This window comes from Tachypleus tridentatus, chromosome 6 (genome assembly GCF_004210375.1).
Source record: "Tachypleus tridentatus isolate NWPU-2018 chromosome 6, ASM421037v1, whole genome shotgun sequence".
Taxonomy (NCBI): Eukaryota; Metazoa; Arthropoda; class Merostomata; order Xiphosura; family Limulidae; genus Tachypleus; species Tachypleus tridentatus.
In genome coordinates, this window is record NC_134830.1 from 137,358,103 (window position 1) to 137,379,196 (window position 21,094).

At 33.8% G+C, this 21,094-nt stretch overlaps 1 protein-coding gene across 7 annotated transcripts in view; it reads right to left on the reverse strand.

Moving 5' to 3' along the window:
• Window positions 1–3,926: 3,926 nt before the first annotated feature.
• The window catches only part of LOC143253788 (RNA-binding protein Musashi homolog Rbp6-like), a 205,186-nt gene continuing 188,018 nt past the window's right edge, over window positions 3,927–21,094 (reverse strand). For 2 of the 7 annotated variants that reach the window (XM_076508163.1, XM_076508160.1), the window contains 5 exons: window positions 18,949–19,140; window positions 16,400–16,453; window positions 14,003–14,184; window positions 11,078–11,139; window positions 3,927–10,039 (listed from right to left, as the gene is read on the reverse strand). In XM_076508163.1, coding sequence (XP_076364278.1) covers window positions 11,098–11,139; window positions 14,003–14,184; window positions 16,400–16,453; window positions 18,949–19,140 — 470 coding nt within the window. In that variant the 3' untranslated portion in view covers window positions 3,927–10,039; window positions 11,078–11,097. Of the gene's footprint in view, window positions 10,072–11,077; window positions 11,140–14,002; window positions 14,185–16,399; window positions 16,454–18,948; window positions 19,141–21,094 lie in introns of all 7 variants that reach the window. The other 5 variants (XM_076508161.1, XM_076508162.1, XM_076508164.1 and 2 more) reach the window with 5 other exon arrangements.

Consider the following 21,094-nt stretch of genomic DNA (forward strand, 5'->3'; position numbering starts at 1 on the left):
TTTCAGGGCCAGGAGGAGTCCATCAGTGGCATTTCTTGGATTTTTATTAACACTCCTACGAAAAGTGGGGCCTAATAGGCCCCAGAGCAACTTGAAAGTTTATTAATATTAGGCTAATAAATTTGTATTTAAATGACATTTTGAACTCATTCTTGAAAGAATAAAGTATAATTTAAATTTCTTTATTTCATTTAATTTCTTTCTTTCCTTTTTGGTGGTTATGAGATTGGTCAAATTGACCAATCCTCTTAATGAGTTAGGGTAAAGAACACAACAGTTAAAATATGAAGTTTTACTGGAAAATGCTTGAAATGTAGTCATGAGGTTTTAGAGATTATACAAAGGAAATTTGAGATTTTTAAAATGAGGTAAAGTATTTGAATCTTAACATGAAAATTACTTTGCATTGCCATTTCATTTAAATACAAATTTATTAGCCTAATATTAATAACCTTTCAAGTTGCTCTGGGGCCTATTAGACCCCACTTTTCGTAGGAGTGTGAAAGCTAGTTTCGGAGACTGAAAAAACAAATCTCAACCTTCCGCTCAGGCGTCGATATTCTAATGCAGAAATAAATATCACGGAAACAGTTTAATACGTATCCAAACAATGAATAGATCGAATCGAATTCTTAAAAACTTGCAAGCTCTGTATTTAATCATCCATTGCAAAACAAAAGTTGTTATGGAATTGTGTGTGTTTATTAAAGCAAGCTATCAATGTAATTAAATTTAAAGTTCAAAAATTTTCAAATTCTTATTTAAAATAATTTCTCGGAAAACAATTACAGTCCAATGAACATTCATATTTATAAGCTGCCAGTGTAATTAAGTAAAATAAAAAAACAATATCGAATGATAATTCAGTAGATTGTTTTTTCTGTCTATATAATCTGATAGTTTGTGAATGTTTTGTTTTTGTTTTTTAATAAATCAAACTTAGACAATCATGTTAGGCTCCTTTTTCGGTTTGAGCCTTCACTCTTTCAGCCGTGGGACTGATATGATGTTATGGTTAATCCCATTGTTCGTTGGTTAAAAAGAGTAGCTCATGAGTTAGCAGCGGTGTTGACTAATTGAACTGGGTATTGCAGTCCAATGAACATTCATATTTATAAGCTGCCAGTGTAATTAAGTAAAATAAAAAAACAATATCGAATGATAATTCAGTAGATTGTTTTTTCTGTCTATATAATCTGATAGTTTGTGAATGTTTTGTTTTTGTTTTTAATAAATCAAACTTAGACAATCATGTTAGGCTCCTTTTCGGTTTGAGCCTTCACTCTTTCAGCCGTGGGACTGATATGATGTTATGGTTAATCCCATTGTTCGTTGGTTAAAAAGAGTAGCTCATGAGTTAGCAGCGGTGTTGACTAATTGAACTGGGTATTGCTTCAAATTTAGGGAGGGCATATTTAAATAGGAGCTAGAGAGGGCTCAGCCCCAGGGCCTATGGTCTTAATGGGGACCCATTGATAATTTTACTCTATGTAAAATTACATGGAATGTAGGGCCCACAAAAATTATAAGCCCCTAGTCTCGCACAACCTTGAATTCGCCACAGGTCTTACACAGATATAACCCAGTATCTTTCCGCAAAATTAAACACACACTTCATAATAGGCATTTACAAAATGCTATATAATACGACCACAGTGTGCGTAGTATTAAATACCACGAGATGCCGTAATATAAAATTCGTAGACATGGTTGGAAAGAGGTTAATAGGAATAGTCAACCATACCAGTCCAGGATGCTTGGTTGTGAAATTATATTTTTTTACTCGTAAAGTATAACGTTAGTTGGTTGTCTTGACTAAATTAAATTTAAGAAGAAACCTTATTCCTCCTGTGCAGTTTTATACAACTATTTTTTTAAATAAAGGTTATTTATTTTTATTTTTTTTATGAGGGGACACTATGAATTAAAATCCAAAGTAAATCTAAACTACTACAGAATGTTATCTAAAACTGACGGTAGATAAAGTATTACAAATAGGTATATGTATTTTGTAAAATGATGGTATTCAACCTATAACAGCCTTAAATCGGTGTGAATAATGAAAATAATCCTTAACACTTCTTATCTCTGATTACATACTTTTTGTATGGTGCTAACTGCTTGTGGGGTGTTTGGGTAAAATATATTACACAAAAAGAATTAGAAATAGTTAAATTTAATATTAATGTATTTTTAATAATATCTAAAGTTTCTTTGCATTTCTACTTTTATATATATAATTTTGTTCTTTCTCGCCCGCTTTTGGCTCAGCAATAACACTGAGTACTTACAATGCTATAAGTTGTGGTTTTGATGCTAGCGGTGAGCACCTTAGTTTGAATTTCGCGCAAACCTACACGAGGGCTACCTGCGCTAGCCGTCCCTAATTTAGCAGCGTAAGACCAGAGTCAAAACAACAAGTCGTCGTCACCCACCGCTAACTCTTGGGCTACTCTTTTACCAATAAACAGTGGGATTGGCTGTCACATTATAACGCCCCCACAATTGAAAGGGCAAGGACGTCTGGTGCGACGGGGATTCAAACTCGCATCCCTCGGATTACGAGTCGAGTGCCCTCTAACCACCTTGCCATACCGGGCCAGAGCACAACGGAGATAGGACACTGTGTAGTTTTGTACGTAATTGTTTTGCTGAATTTCACACTAGGCTAACTGTCCCTGATGTCGAAGCGATAGAGTAGAATAAAGATAGCTAGACCCTACCTACCACACATCGACAACTCTGTCAACGAAAACTGGGATTGACTGTTACATATAAAGCCCTCACGGCTTAAAACACAAGCGTGGCTGATGATACGATTTGAAACCGCGACCCATAAATTGCGAGTTGAGTGCTCTAACTACTACACTATATTACGCCTTGATTTGAAAAACCAATATTGCTTTATCAGGTTTAGGAACTTATTATTATTTATTTGTTTGAATTTTATGTAACCAGAGTTATTTTTAAATTCACTGTTTCAGAAGTTTTGAATATGAGACTAGCCAATTGATATTATTACTTCTGGTTTTCATAACCGCCAAGTAATAAAAACTGCTAATTTTTCTTATATGTTAGCAACATTGTCATGATTGCGTGAGTTTGCAGTGCAGACAGTAGCACACAGTAAATATATATAAAAGGTAAACGTGTTGCTATTATCACACGCTGTTCATAAGATTTATTTTTATTTTAACAAAAATCAGCAAGCCACGTCTATTATAAAGAGAACGATTTAACTTCTGAAATGTATGTTTACTATATTACAACGGGGAGAAACGAGTCATTTCGCCTTATTAATAACGGTAAAAAGACACTTTTTAATTGGTATATTTTTAGTTTTAAGTTATTTCTTTTGTAAGTTTTCATAAAACCCGTTCAGTCTCCATCTGAAGTGTGTAAAAGCTGCACGAACAAGAGTACTTATTAAAGTATTAACGGTTATTATGTTCGTTTGTTTTTTTAAGTTAAACACGAAGTTACACAATATATTATGTGGGCTCTTTTCGCCTCAGGTATCGAAACCCGATTTCTAACGTTGTAAATCTAGTCATATCGCTATGCCACTTGAGGGGGAGAATGGTTATTATTTTAGGCTTAAATTATTCTAAAATCTCAAGTAGGCTTAGTCTGAAACTTAAGTGGGCCTAAATTTTAGGTCTAATGATTTACTGCGATTAGCTAGCTTTTCTGTTGCTACTTCTAATTTAATTTCTAATATATATGTATTCATCTGTTTCATCTCGCTGTTTGGTTATTTTATTTTTCGGCTTTAAAAACACAAAATTGTTCACGGAAACATCTCACGTTTTCGTGTTCGCTAGGTGACAGCCAATAAAACTTAAAACTATAATCAATAATAACATTAATAACAGGCGTATATTTGATAAATAAATGGAGATAAAATAACAGAATACAAAGACAAATAAAAAAGTAATATACAGTACAACTTTATTCAGTGAACCACTGATTGAACAGTAGGGCAATTTACAGCAAGAAACTTTTACCATATAGACAAGTGTGTACAATGGGGATGGGGTAAAAATGGATTTTAAGGGGGACTAAGCTCCCACTTTACAAGAACACTTCAGTGGAAAATATTTTCCAAATATTTAACTTTTTTCCAGAGCATTAAAAAAACAAAACTAAACCTAAGCTAATGAGAAGTGAAACTTCTAAATTAAAACCTTTATTTTTTCAGTGAAAGTAAACAAACGAGCACTTTTAAGTATAGCTCGTAAAATCTTATCGTGTCGTTGTTCTGTGAGTGCCAGTTCTATGAAACCCGAATAAATGAAGGGAGAAAAAGTCCCAGATTAAACAACATTATTGTTTTTTAAACTTCGAGTAATAAACATTACCAAGTATTGTTTAGAACTCTAAGAACACATCTATATTCATTTCTCTAGAGGGTAGAAAAACATACATAACTCTCACAACAGATTTACAAAATTCCTAACTAGGGAAACATATGCAATCATTTTTACATGTTTGATATTATAGATACGTTATTCACGTGCTGTACAACTTTATCCAATAAGCATACGTGGTTCAACAAAACCCGAGTTGGTTTAGGTTTTTCCTAGGTGTCGAATGAGGAATACACCGATACCATCTGCAGCGATGAAGTTTCAAACAAATAAATACAATTCCCAAACGAAGCTGCTGTCTGTACACTTTAAAACTTTAAAAACAGTGAGACGAAACCCTTGTAAAAAATAAATTACCCTCAATAACGCATGCGCCAAGTTTTGTTGAACCAGCTCGGGACCAACGTCAGTGATCTCAATAAATACATTTACAGTTTATTTATTCATGAATTATTTCGAAACTTCCTCGGAAAATAAAAATTTATGCACAGCTGAACTCGGAAACCTCAGATTTGAGTACAATTTAATTTTTGAACTGCTTTAAAAACGAGAAGTCAGTTATCACCATCTGTTTATACTCTCTAAAACCCAAAATTAATTAAACCACTATTATTTATTTTTATTTGTACATTCCATGACGTGTACTAATTATATAGACTTAGGCTATTTTTCGTTAATTAACTGATATGACGCATTATTAGTTACACTACTGAAAACATCTGACACTGGTCGCCAATACTAGATTATCTCTTAAAAAAATTATAATAACATGATAAATCACAACATTTATATATCATAACGCACATATTTTTCCTATTTTATAATATTGAAATGATTAGTAGTACCATATACAGTTTCGTGATTAAAAAAAATGCTTTCTTCATAAACAGGTCAGTACATATTTTAAAACTTTAAAGTAAATGCGTTGATTTTTGTCTTACATAACAGAAAAATAGAATACAGTTCTAGCTACTCGTTACAAGACAAAAAAAAACACCAATAATAAAAAAAGGCTAAAAAATAAAAATCAAGCACCAATAAGTTCGTGTGGCGGGAAACTTTTTTCCCGTTTCCTTTCAACTCTTTATTTTTTTTTTACAAACATTCCGAAGTAACAATAACAAGCAGCTAATAAACCTTAAAGGTAATTAAGATATATAACAAGCCAAAAAAAAAATTGACAGCAATGTTTATTATAAACTCCAAGTTGACTATTTCGTTATTTTACTAAGTACAACGACACATAACGGTCACAATATGTCACACTGTACAGTTGCGAAACGAACTTGTTTGATTGGTTCGTTTTATATTGCAACTATTAGCTATAAATGTTTAATCTGTATTTTATTTCATATATTTTTCTAAATAGTTTTATAGATGTCTCTGAACTTCGAAAATTACTGAAAATAACAACGGTTAAGAAAAAAAATCCTTGAAGTATAAATATTTCTCGCATCAGTTTCTACTGCGATAGTTCTATACACAACATTACGGGTATCTAAAAAATCGAACAATATTTCAATGCTACACCTTATACGATACAATAAATTCTATAACATTATACAATAATATATCTTGGTGAAATTTCTCCAACAAACTGTTTGTCTCTCGTGCATAGATAATGCTGCGTGATAGTGGTAATATACAGTTGTAATACAACACAGGGGTGGCTGCTAACGAAAAGACGTCGCCAACAAGTTGACTCAAGTTAAACAACTAACATTTATAGCAAGGCCTCTGTAGCAAAAGTGCATAACTTACGGCAAAGGTCTGACCTATTGCTATACGAAATGTTCTTAATTACTGGTATTGTTTAAGGCATTTTTCTTTTCCGATGAGCGCGAGAACAATATGAAAACACTTTTTACAATAATTAGAAAGTATCCCACTTATAATATGTGCAAATTTTTGTGACCTGTGGTTAAAAGTTTTAATGCTAATCGACAGAGTAAAAGCTACGCGTAAAAAAAACAACTAATATTTACCTTTCATTTTAACATTTCGACAAACATCTCGAATCAAAACACGTAATGGGATACAATTTAAAACATACCAACATTTCATTTAGAAAACTAAACAAAACTGAATTTATTCTCGCTTGTTTTTAAAACAGAAAGCTCTTTCATATGGTTGAATAACTATTAGATGATTTTCTGTATTAAATGCAGAGATGAAATTTTAAAAAAAGAAAACAAAAAATAGAGGTACTCAGCTGGATGTACCTCTGAGTTTCTTTTGTGAAAAAGAAACTAAGTCTACGTGTAACCGTAAAAAAACGACAAAGCGGTTCAAATAATTAGGCCCGGTTCTATTAATAAATTCTGGTACACAGTACTTGCAGAATTTCACCTCGATTAAATGTATTTATATAGAATAAATAATATTGCTTTAAGAAATACATGAAACAAGCATTTTTGCAAGTTTCGGGAAGAGAGGTACGTTTCAACAATAAATATATTTCTCCAGAACACATTCAACAACGAGTTCTCACGGTATACGAAGACGTGAAACCAGTGGGAAACAGCACGAATTAAAGTTCGGAACTCTTACAATAAAATGGTGTCACATCTGACGGACATACAAAAAATTATAATTTGAAACGCTCAATAATTTCTTATAATTCAAGATTATAAGGAATCCGAAAACAGAACTATAATAGCCATTTAAGGTACCTCAGGTACTATACAAATCAATCAAGCGATTGTATATCAAGCTAATTAAACCAAATAATACTCGATGATCACACAGTGGAGTTTCGTACGTCACAGTAATATTTGAAATAATCATAATAACCAAGTTAGATTGGAAAATGTTATCAACGTTTCGGACCAAATACTGATAAAAGCTGTTTGACCGAAGCGTTGACAAGACGTTTGTCTTCCATATGGCAATTTTGATGTATGCTGCATAACATACATCTCTACACTTAATATTTTCGCCAGTATTTATTAAAAGTACCAAAATTATTATTATTGTTTTCATAATTATTGCTACCAATAAGAAATGTTTTTATTATTCACTGAAGACGTATCTTTTTTTTTTCTTTCAAAAATATGGTAATTCTTAATGTACTTATATATTGGTATGAACAAATGCTATTATAATTTATCAATGAGTGAATGAATTTTCCGACATAATGTAAGATTAAAGATGAATTAATAAACATACATTTATTTAATTATAATTCCTGTTGACCTTTTAACTACATTCAGTATTATAACAACGAGTTTTCCTTTTCTTACGTCAAACTGTCATTAAGCAACGAATATCGAATTCAAGTATAACTTATTATTTCAAAAATCTGTCAGAGAGGCAACTAGTCAAAATTGAAATGCATCTGCATTCTACCTTCTCGTATGTACGTAAATGAAAAGGTTTAGATTTGTTACACTAAATGCAAAAACCGATTAGAAAAGATAAGTAAAAATACGAGAAGATATTTAAAAAAAAAAAAAAAGACACAGCTAATTATATTAAATATTGTAATGCAACATTCCCCTACGTAAACACACACACACACACACACACACACATATATATATATAATTAAATGTTTCTTATAACAAAAGAAAGATTTCGTCTATTTTCTCCTTCACTCACATGACCTTGTTCACATCTCGTGATTAAGCATAAAGTGTACTATTAAACAATATCCTAGCACTAAAAATTCTGACGACAAATTTGTTCATTTCGGGTTGAAACAGTTGATTTGGGAAAAGTAAAGTATTGCTTACTACATTTGTAGAATGTTAATACCCAAAACATTTGAAAATAAAAGTAAAAAATAAACCAAAGTTGTACCCCAAGAGTTTTCTCGCTAATATGTTACCAGGAAAAACTGTGACGCCAAAGGAATAAATTCTTGTAAGATATTAAAGAACGGCAGGTTTTAAAATTTTTACTAAAAACGATTCGTTTTCACGAGCCTCATTCGAACAATATCTTTGTCTTAAAAAAAAGGTGGAATTTTTTCTCAAAAACAGAAGAAAAAATCCGCTTTGGTGTTATGTTGTTCGGCTGTCTTTCAAATTATAAAAAAAAAGGTAAAAGATAAACGTTCACACAATTACAAATAACAGTTAATTATATCTCGACTGAAAACACCTCTCGAGCTTATTACTGCTTCTGACCAAATTGATCGAAAATATTATCCACTAAGACATCGATAAGTTTTTAAATCTAACAACGTTATATAATGAACGCCAAGTATTACCAGCAGATTTGGTTAACGATAAAAACCTAAAGGTAACAACTGTTTTTCGAAAAGAATCAATATGGTTAGTGTTCAAGTACTTTGAACACGTTCAGAATCAAATACAGAAAAACACTACGCACCACTTTCTCATTTTAAATAGCGTTAGAAAATGTTCTAAAGCTCAAAAGAAAAAATGGTGGACTGACGAGGTCTTCGACACTAAAACAAGTCTTATTTATTTCAAAGCTACTGCTAATGAATCTTCATCGTACTCTGCTCAGCGTTTCGAACATAATAATAACAACCAATCGTTTTTGAATAAATATTATTTGAAATACAAATAGCTTTCCATTTGTAACTCGGGTTTTAGGCGTAAGTCACCAGACCGAGGCGATTACAAAGATGAAAACGAGGTTTGAAATCAGTCAAGATTTTTAACGGAAAGATCGTACGTAATACACTGCTGGAAAATTTATTGAAAAATATCGTTAAATATTTAACATATTGTCTAAAGTATTTCCTATCTGATATCTGACTAAGTATTTAATGCATTAATAAGACAAATTATTTGACCCTATCTGTATAAACTTTCCGATATTAAACCAGCAGTTTTCAAATTAACGAGGTTTGTAATTGTTATAATTGCTAGCTACTCAGTGGTTGTTTTTTCTCCATAAGTTTTATGCATCTACGCTTCGGAGCATAAGAAAATTCGCATAAAAATATAAGTTAAATAATCGAAAAAAACTAAAAAGAAAGATAAAAGTTTAAAAAAATACAAAGAAAAAGCAAGAGAGGCCTGAAAACCAACTTTTCATTACAACACACTTGTTATCGTAATGATGTATTATCTAATAATGTGGTACACAGTGAGAGAACAGATGTTAAACACATATACACACACACAAAAGATTAGAATCATGTAAATTTCACAGTAAAAAGAGGTATACAGTCTCTCTCTGTGTTTATTAACTGGACTTTATCAATCCCAAATAACATCAAACCAGGTTGAGTCACGATTAGACAAAGAAACAAACAAACAAACAAACCCAGATTTGTTACCATGGAGACAGTATTAGTAACGACCAAAGTAACTGATGACCGTGAAGTATAGGCCTACCTGGTTATCAGTTCAACAATATATGATTACAACATCAACCATGTTTTTCGAAAACCGAAGAAAAGTTTGCCTTGGGATCCAAATCTTCTGATAGAGTACTTCAATAGCAAAGTAAAATCAACAAAACATCGCTTCCATTCTGTTCCACGTCTGGTCTCCAACTCTTAATTAAATTGAAGATCTCCAGAGATTAGCAGGTTAGCCTTTTTCATTGGATCTTAGTTTATTATTATGTTAAACACAGGCTCAACCAGACACAAGTGCAATGTACAGTCCATAAAGTCCACGTTATATTCAGAAAACCAGAAGTTACAGCATCTTTCTGTTCTTCCCTGAGGATCCAACTTATCCTAGCTGTTTGAGAGAAGGCAGGTGTGAGTTCCGTACTTGCGAGAAACAGGAGAAAAAATAAATACAATGTATGCAAGAAACTATTACTATTAATTTATATTTATTTATAAATCATTAGTTTTCAGACTAAAATTAAGACAACTCTTTTACTTGCCCCACACCCTGTTGGCTTAGCAGTAAATCTGAAGGCTTATAATGCTAAAAATTGGTTTTCGATACCTGTAGTGGACACAACACAGACAAAAAAATCCTTATATTTATATATATATTATGATTACACAAACAAAGTGAGAGGACAATTCTAATTTTACCATATTCCTGAATCAGGTTGGTTTTAGATAAATATCTCTCCCACACACACCAAATAAAGGGTTAAGGTTTCTTAACTGTTTAGTAAGTTAGGGTTAACTACATAAATGTTGTGACCGTAGCTCAAGCTTTAGAAACGTTTATACTATTCATTTTACGAATATATTTTTTCTCAATGAACCCTGAGGTTTTTCAACCAAGCTTTGTGTGTTTTTCTTATAGCAAAGCCACATCGGGCTATCTGCTGAGCCCACCGAGGGGAATCGAACCCCTGATTTTAGCGTTGTAAATCCGTAGACTAACCGCTGTCCTAGCGGGGGCCCTCCGTTTTCTTACAAATATTATTTATCTATTAGAGTACGATGCATCTGGTCAATATAAAATATTATCTACAAGTCATAACGCAGGCTCAAATTGTTGTTTTCATTTAGTAGTGCCATCTATGTATCAAAACTATTATTAACCTATTTGCGTAAAAATACGAAAGATCTGCCGAATATGAGGCAGTTGCTAGGAGCCTTAAACAAAGGTTCAAATTGTTATCTTTTCATTTCTTACGTCCACCTATGTTACAAATGCATTATCTATTAAAGTAAGAAGTACAAAGCATTTTCTGGACATAAGATAGACTGAAACTGTCAAGTTCACCCCTATACCTTATTACTGTTGGATATCGGGCTTTGGTTAGTAACCATAAACGTAGGCCCAAATTGTAAAGTTTCTCTACTATACCTTACTAATGCTGGTCATCTTCAGTGATATCCGTTAGTGAAAGCTGCTGCAATCAGAGGACCCTGTAAAATAAAAAATAAAAAATAGTCTTTTTATTTACGAAGTAAGTCTTGGGGCTTGTTTATTAGTTCAACACTATTAGCACTTAAATTTATTCTTGTAAAGTGTTCTATCGTTGGTCAAGTTTTTTTTTGATTCACTGGTAAAAATAACGCCAAGTCAAAACCAGTAATGACAACAAATTAATTTATTTATTCAATAACGTTTGGCACAGGTTACGTTCACCTGTAGGCCTAACCTCAGACCAATATTTCAACAGAGACTCAGATGCTAATGTACGTTATTTGCAGAATGTTCAGACTTATAATTAACAATAAACATGATGAATAACTTACTGACTAATTGAATCGCAGACAAACAGGCGCAAGAACTCTCATTGTCTAGATTACTAACAAATATGGATCTGATAACTTCATTAAATAAATAATTAAAACATATACTAATTTTCTAGTTATTACTCGAAATTTCTAGATCATTTTGTTATTATCATGATTACCTCGTTCTATCAAAAAGATTTGATTTAAGATATTTAAACTACAGCTTATACGTTTGTTTGTTTGTTTGTTTGGGAATTTCGCACAAAGCTACTCGAGGGCTATCTGTGCTAGCCGTCCCTAATTTAGCAGTGTAAGACTAGAGGGAAGGCAGCTAGTCATCACCACCCACCGCCAACTCTTGGGCTACTCTTTTACCAACGAATAGTGGGATTGACCGTCACATTATACACCCCCACGGCTGGGAGGGCGAGCATGTTTAGCGCGACGCGGGCGCGAACCCGCGACCCTCGGATTACGAGTCGCACGCCTTACGCGCTAGGCCATGCCGGGCCTCAGCTTATACGTGTTTTTTTTATTGAATCATGCATAAGCTGTAATTTTAGTATCTTAAAAATGGAGCTGAATATAAATAAAGGCATTTAGCACAAGTACAATCCATTAAAACTTCGTGACCTGTGTTAGGGCTGAAATTTTTCCACAAAGTACAGTTGACGTAAACATTATTATCTGTCATTTTCATGTATGGCTGCAATACTGTTCCACTTCTTTCTATTTACTACACACGTTTCTTACCTTTGAGAGATATGATTCATGTACTAGTACCACATGACATATGCTGTACAATGAATATAGATAACAAGTATGTTCATCGGGTTGGCAAAATCCATGAGAGACCTCTACCCCTTAACAGTTCCAATCTTAGACATAGTTTGTTATATTTCTTTACGTTGTGACTTCCACTGACATAAAAAAGTGTCATTTCTTCTGTCCCCAAACTAACTCTTTGTCTCTTTCATGTCCTTAAATAACAAATCTTAAAAATACAAAGTGTTGTATCAAGCGAATAAAGCAAATTAATGTGGCTGTTTTGATAAAACAATGAGACGAAGTAGCTGTGTAGCCAGCATATGCTATGTGATAGGTTTCACCCATTTATACATCTTTCTAAACTAGGCAGCTGTGTCTCATCTCTGATCTGTTTTGTATCCCACATAACCCTGCTGAGATTACAATATCATATTCAATATACATAAATCTATCTGCAAGGCAAGGTCAAAATTACCTTAAAAAAGAGTTCAAAGAAAGAGCTCTACCCATAATAAAATACGATCAGTAGAGCTTAGTAAGACAAAATTACTTTCAGTACAATTTAGTAAGACAAAGTTGTATTTAGTAGAGTTTGACAAGTTAAAATTACCTTCAGCAGTATTTAGTAAGTCAAAATTACATTCAGCAGTGTTTGGCAAGGCAAAGTTATCTTCAGTAGAGATTGGTACAATTCTACATTACATTTAGTACTGTTTAGCAAGTTAATGTTAGTCTACAGTAGCGTTTGATATAAATCAGGGTTACCTTCAGTAGAGATTGGTACAATTCTAGATTACATTTAGTACTGTTTAGCAAGTTATGGTTAATCTACAGTAGCGTTTGATATAAATCAAGGTTACCTTCAGTAGAGATTGGTACAATTCTAGATTACAGTTAGTACTGTTTAGCAAGTTAATGTTAGTCTACAGTAGCGTTTGATATAAATCAGGGTTACCTTCAGTAGAGATTGGTACAATTCTAGATTACACTTAGTACTGTTTAGCAAGTTAAGGTTAATCTACAGTAGCGTTTGATATAAATCAAGGTTACCTTCAGTAGAGATTGGTACAATTCTAGATTACATTTAGTACTGTTTAGCAAGTTAAGGTTAGTCTACAGTTGCGTTTGATATAAATCAGGGTTACCTTCAGTAGAGATTGATACAATTCTAGATTACCTTAGTAATGTTTAGTAAGTTAGGGTTAGTCTATAGTAGAGTTTGGTATAAATCAGAGTTACCTTAAGTAGAGATTGATACAATTCTAGATTACCTTAGTAATGTTTAGTAAGTTAGGGTTAGTCTATAGTAGAGTTTGGTATAAATCAGAGTTACCTTAAGTAGATATCGGTACAACTGTATATTACCTTTAGTACTGTTTGGTATAAATCAGAGTCGTCTTCGGTAGAGATTGGTACATATCTAGATTACCTTTAGTACTGTTTGGTAAGTTAGGGTTAGTCTACAGATGAGTTTGTTTATAAATCGGAGTTACCTTCGGTAGAAATTGGCGAGTTTTGGTATTCCTAGAGTAGGTTGCTTAACACATTGAGGCTTACCTTTAATGTAACTCAGTTCGTTGAATTTTGTTTGAAAGTAGTGATAATGTTTTGATTCTTGTAAGTCACTTGTCGAGGACCACAGTGTTATTACCTACATGCACAAACGGTTAAAAACAAAACGAACCATGAAAGTCACGACAATACGAAGTTGAACGTATTTATTCTTCCTATAAATAAATTGACTAAAATTTCTTCTCTTCTAAATCATTTTCATACCTACCCTGCTGACAGCGATAGGTGGAAACCCAGATGGTTGAGGGCTAGTGGCCTGGACGTATCCCATGGTGTCATGGTTCGAACTGTACAGGTCAATCGGTCCCGGGCTATTCGTGGCAGGAAACCCACGGTTGTTGGCAGGGGATGTGGGCGGAGCAAACCCCGTGGGCCCATAGTTATTTATCACTGTGTGACAGAAAAAAAGAATGCTGTAGAACCAGAAGAAGCAAAATTATAAACGGTAAAAAGATAGTTTCTGCTAACAATACGAACTAATGTAAGATTAAAGAAAAATGTGAAAATTGTCTGTAAATAAGAACACATTTAACATTATAACAAAGAAAACATATACATTGATTAGTGTGAGGTTTTAATTTTTTATCCCACACAGTTCAAAGGCGCTCTCTTACGGGAGATGAGTAAAACAAAAATATTTGATGAGCGCAGTCTCTAACATCAGACTTAAGTTTTTTTTTATTGTGTCAATATCACGAAAAAAAAACAATAAAGCTTATTTTTTTTATTAATATCGAATATTTCGTTTATTAAATAATTCAATGTAGTTGACATTTATAACAGTAAATATAAAAATACCATACAATCTCATGATAAGAAAGAAAATATACTGTTCGATTAATATAAAAGTTTAAGCTGTTTCTATTCTCACTTTCAGAACTTATTCCTAAGCCTTTTATCGACAAGCTAAGGTACTTTTAGAATGTATAATTTATTTTTTTTACTTTCATGTGACCTAAATTCTTACCATTTAGTATTTCAGTATTTCTTAACTTTATTTGGCTGTAAAATCTTCACGCACAGAATTGTTTTTTCTTGTTGAAAGGTGGATTTGTTGTGATGCGTGCTAAAGAAATACACTGTTGAAATGCAAGTGGCCTTTCCGTGGAATAAGCTTATCAAGTGGGAGATAAAACATTTATGGTTTCCACGTCAATCAATAGTGGTACGAAAACGAGTCTTGACTACGGAACTTAAGATAGAAACTGATTGTTCTACTCGCAAAAAATCATAAATTCAATAAGATTCCTTGCTAAGCCTATTATATTGTTCAACATTATTTATTCGTTATGGAAAAATTGTTGCCACAGCTTTCGAATTTTTAAAATAAGCTTCTCAGTGACTTATACAAATAGAACTATTTTATTTTGTTTAAATAAATACATTTTAGACCTCTAGTTTTTGCCAATATCTTAAGGACTGTTGACTGCAGTAAGGAACTATTAGTTTGTATGAGAATCATAGCTTGCAGGGCCGTTGACTGGGGAGAGGTGTGTGTGTGTTTTCCTTATAGCAAAGCCACATCAGGCTATCTGTTGAGTCCACCTAGGGGAATCGAACCCCTGATTTTAGCGTTGTAAGTCCGTAGACTTACCGCTGTATCAGCGGGGGATTGGGGAGAGGTTTAAGAAGATAACTCCGATAATTTTCCAGTTCGATAATAAAAAGGAAAATACTTTATTTGTTTGTTTTGAAGTATAAAGCTACACAATGGGGTTTCTAAAGTTGCAAGTTCGCAGATATACTGTGCCACTGAGACGCAAAAGGTTTGGTTTGGTTTGAATTTTGCGCAAAGCTACATGAGGGCTATCTACGCTAGCCGTCCCTAGTTTTGCAGTGTAGGACTAGAGAGAAGGCAGCTAGTCATCACCACCCACCGCCAACTCTCGGGCTACTCTTTTACTAACGAACAGTGGGATTGACTGTCACTTTATAACGCCCCCATGGCTGAAATTGCGAGCATGTTTAGTGTGACGGGGATTCAAACGCGGAGGCAAAAGGAAAGATAACGAAAACTGGGAAAGGGAAAGAAAATACTTTTTCTTTTCCATACAAAGTTTATTTATACCGTATACATATTTCATATTGCACATACATATTTTACAAGTATTATAATCTACTACATTACTACATCTTGTTATGGAACTTCTCCATCGAAATTGTTATAAAGTTCATTTTTACAGAAAGAAAAGTAATCAAAATTTCAGATGGAAACCAAACTGGGTGCTGAGGATGGCAGTTTTTATTTTGTGTGTGTGTGTGGGGGGTGTATTTTTCTAGATATATCCCACCAAGCCAAAACCTTGATTACGGCCCAAACAGATTTTGTTCCTTATATATATATTGTCTATAATTCCATGTAAAATAGCAAAATTTCAATGGAACTGCATGTTGTTTACGATGAACTGATGACCGGCTTTTAATTTGGGGCAGCTAGTTGTGATTTAGCAGGTACTGAGACACACGACACGATCAGATAAGGATATGAGTTGTTCCTGACAATAAAATGTTTTATATTTTTCGATTAACTGATATTTTGTAACGACCAAAACCTGCGAGATAATTCAGTTATTTCATTGATTATTATTATTTTATATTGCAGTACCTGATAAAGCTTGGGTTAGTAGAGGCGCTGAGGTCTGCTGGCTACTTAGTTCCACTGTGGACAGAGATATAGGACGTATTAATTAACAAACCACCAACAGAGGGCGCATTAGGATACATACAAGTAAAGACATTTCTAAAGGATAGGTTATATACTTCCATAGAAACTGATATAGAAGCATTAACACCAACATCGACAAATAATCCAGTAAATTACATGCGATAGACAAGGTTGATTTGTTATAACTAACATCAATATTCTACAAATGACACCCTTCTAATGACTAAATTTCGGTGACTGCTGGAAAATGAGACATAAATGACTGACTTCTCAAAAACATAAATTGACATTAAGTTTAAAGTTAAGTGTTATTATAACCTTAACCTGATTAAAACCGTGGGTTTAATATCAGTGTTAAAGCTAAACATTACTAGATTAATTTAAATGACCAAATCTAGAGGTTAATATTAAGCCTTAAGTTAAGTACTGTCATGACCTTAGCTTGATTAAGCCTAGGGATTAATATCAAGGTTAAAGCTATGAACCGTTATGATCTTTACGTGATCAAAACTAGGAGTTCAAATTAGAAGTGTCAGGAAAGTAATCAGTGGACGATATAAAACCTAAGCCTGTTCATTAAGCCAATTCTGTAATTAATTGAACAGTTGATTATATTTTTTTTCGTAAAAAAAATAAAACTTGGAGATTAAAAAAATCGGAACCTTTCGAATACCGATAAGGTAGTAATTTTCACTTGTTTCATTATCACTTAACAGCGCAAGTAATTCACCAGGGATTACTGGAACGTGCAATTCAGACTGCTGTTCATCTAGGACGACATTGAAAGTGATCGCAGAACTAAAACACTACGATTTTCCCTGTGCCCTTTCAAGATACAGGAATAAATCTACGCTTTGTGTATAACATGGTAACTTAGGAAAGTAATTCTTGGAGAACAGTTCTAAAGCTGTCTTCAGTAATGGTGCCAGTTCTTCAACTGAAAGACAGAACACATCGTTAAGAGTCACGGATGATATGTGGTTCAGAAGAAAGCCAAAAGCAAGCATGTGTCACAGGAACTCCTGATGAACTCACAGGAGTCTACCGTTGAACGATTTTGTTTCGAAAACGGGTCAAGAGCTTGCTTGTTTGAGTAACTCTCTCAGGGAAACCTGGAATGAGGAACAAGTGAGAGACGAGCATCCAATCAAAGTAAAAAAAAGCGTTAAGATAAACTTTTTCAGCGGAGATGCACTACGCACGTGTAGGCGCTGGACGTTGTCTCTCTGTGAAATCGGTAGATGGTGCCACTGCCAATACAACCATAATTAAAATCACTGCAGCAAACTCGGTTACCAACAAGATATATATATGTAAATTAAATGTCACTTTGAAAACCATAGATAGTTTAATTACTGCTCAGTAAATACTTATTAATCAGGGTTCTACGAAATTAGCTGAAGCTTGCAAGGGCAGAAGAGGAGCAATAAGCTCATTAAAATTGGTTATAATTGAAATCTAATTTTACTCATATCTTGTCATTTCCTCAGATACTTTTTATTTAGTACCTTTTCTGGCATGGCCAGGTGGTTAAGACACTCGACTCGTAATCTGAGGGTCGCGGGTTCGAATCCCCGTCACACCAAACATGCTCGTCCTTTCAGTCTTGGGGGCGTTAAAATGTGACGGCCAATCCCACTATTCGTTGGTAAAAGAGTAGTCCAAGAGTTGTTGGTGGATGGTGATTACTAGCTGCCTTCGTTCTACTAATCTAAATTAGGGACGGTTAGCGTAAATAGCTCTCGTGTAGCTTTGCGCGAAATTCAAATACAAACAATACCATTATTCATTGGTAAAAGAGTAGCTCAAGAGTTAGCGATGGGTGGTGATGACTAGCTGCCTTCACACTGGTCTTGCACTGCTAAATTAGGGACGGCTAGCGCAGATAGCCCTTGTGTAGCTTTGCGCGATATTCAAAACAAATTAACAAACCTTACGACCCAGATAGTATTATCAGCTTACGATGCAACTATACGTTATATACGTTGGACAAAACAAAGTAAGATGGATGATTTTTTTTAAAAAAAAGGTATATGGTAAAGCAACGACACCTAGTGAATTCTTTTTTGGCTTAGAATCAAAATATCTTTTTGAACATAATTTAAGATACCAGCAAATTATCATAATATATGTCCACAAGTTGAACTTATAAACGAAAGAGGACGACACACGATTAAAAAAAAACACGTAGTTTTCCTCAGATTTGACGTCAAAATGCTTTGTTTTAAAGCAAACACAAAAATTCCAGTCGCTCTCAAGATTTAGTAACGTAAGAGACGCTGTTGAAATTAAACCTCCAAGTCTCCACTAATCGACATTTTTACTGGTTCAAATAACAAATGAAAAAAAAGTATAAAAGTGAGAAAACTGGTCGGAAACATTTCAAAGACATGGGAGGGGGAGTCGAACAATAGTGAAAACACAAACAAACCATAATTACTATGGAGATAGACAGTAAACTCACCTACGGTGTGTTAACTATGACTTACCTGTATGTCGTTGTTGTAAATAATGATCCCTAGGTATGTAACTATTATTAATTGGTATGGAAGAGGGCTCGGATCGAGTGATGTTAGTAATAGGGGTGAAAGCTGGAGTAGTGGTGTAATGGTCAGCATAAAGGGTGGCGGGTGGCCGGTCAGTCGTAGGTGGTGGATGGATGTAACTAAATCCAGGGAAGCCTAGGAAAAATGTGGGGAGCTATATGACGCACTACAGTCCATTCGGATAAACAAAAACATATATACATAAATTTCGGGCTTTAAAAAAACCTTTTCAACACTATTTTTGCCTCTTCGTGACTATAATTTTACAAATTTCGAACCACACTTTTTATTATTTTGATGCTTTGGCTCTACAAAAGATAATTCTTACACACATCTCAAATATATATTTCTAGAGTGATAAAAATATTTGAAGGCCAAAAGCATAAATTTGAAACAATAAAAATAAAGAGAGACAAATAGAAAGAGTTAACTCCTTTTTGAACGTTTTCTCTCTCTCCCCACACTTTTCAAAGTTCCCTGGCATCAATATAGAACAGGAAACTATCACATAGAAAAGTCGATAACTTTTAATTATTGACAAGGAAGTAAATTTATGGCAGGCATAAACACACAAAAAAGCAGGCCTATCTATTGACAAGAAAGAACAAATATGTCCAACAATTGACAAGAAAGTAGCCACTTATGACAGGTTTTAACAAATACACTGAACTATTGATAAGAAAGTAACAACTTATAAAACTTGCAGTGTGTAAGGTACTCACCTAGTTTCTTTCCAGTGTCTAAAAACCATTTTTTTAATCACAAAACATACACTGTTATTGAAGTAAACTAGCTCAACTCTAAGTCAAAGGGCTTATTAGGCTAAAATTCGGTTTTCACAGATAAGCCTCTACGTAGCCTCCTGTTAGATAACAACTGAAGAAAAGTGCTTCCATACCCCCTGGTGTCTGAGAATACTTCGAAAACAATAATAAAATAAAGTAACTTTAAGAAATTTTCTTCGTTAACCCGATATTTTGGTACTTTAGGCTAAACTCGAACTATACACGCCTACTGTACAACTAATGACGTGTTTGTAGAAACATTATAACACTAACACTGCTTGAGTTCGTTACACAATTCCTTTACAACGTTCTGTTCTAGTGTACACTAATTCGATAAAGGAATCAACGTTGTTGTTATCTGGTAATCTATAGATAGCATGGGTTGCTATCTTAATCACTAATTGACGTTCCTGTTGCAAACGTAATCGGTTCCCAGTACTGAATTGTATTACTAATGAATTTCTTTTTACCAGTCCCGACACCAGTTTTTTTTAAAGAGGGAATAAGAAAAAGATTGAAGTATGTAGTGGAGCCGAATCTAATATAAATGTAAAAATTAAATTAATAGCCGGCAAACACTCCCCTCCCCCCGCACCCTCCATTCCACCGCTAGTCTTGGTTCTGCTTTTAATTAAAAAACATTTTTTATTGGAACCGGACGTAAAATCGGTCGGGAAGGAGACTTATGACATTAAAATCCAGAAATCGATCCCCGCAACCGAAACGGCATAGATAGCCAATTCTGAAGCTTTGCGTTAAAGGAAGTAATGGTCTGAAAAATAGTTTTGGCATATAAATGAGGTAATGCGAAACTTTATGAATAGTTATGGTTTTGGAGGTTATACTCACCACTAGGGTGGGATGTAATCTCTAATAATGAAACTGAGTCTAATTAGAAAAAAAGAAACAAAATTTTTTTATCGACGTTTTGTGAACACGTTCCTTCTTACTGTTGTGTTGAGAGAAATCATAAATGTTCTTTCGCATTAAATGTTCACGCAAGAAGATACCTATCGGTAAATATTTTTAGCAAAAGCGCTTTTGACAAAATAAAGACCCAAATACGTGTGTCGCCATGTTCTTCCGATATTAACAAAATGCAAATTGACTAAATTTACAAATGTGAAACGCATATGGAGTTATATTTTTAGTGATCAAAAGCAAAACAAAAAGAAAAAATATTCGATGGTAAAAGAGTAGCTCAAGAGTTAATGGTGGGTGGTGATGACTAGTTGCCTTCCCTCCAACCTTTCACTGCTAAATCAGAGACGGCTAGCGCAAATATCCTTCGTGTAGCTTTGCGT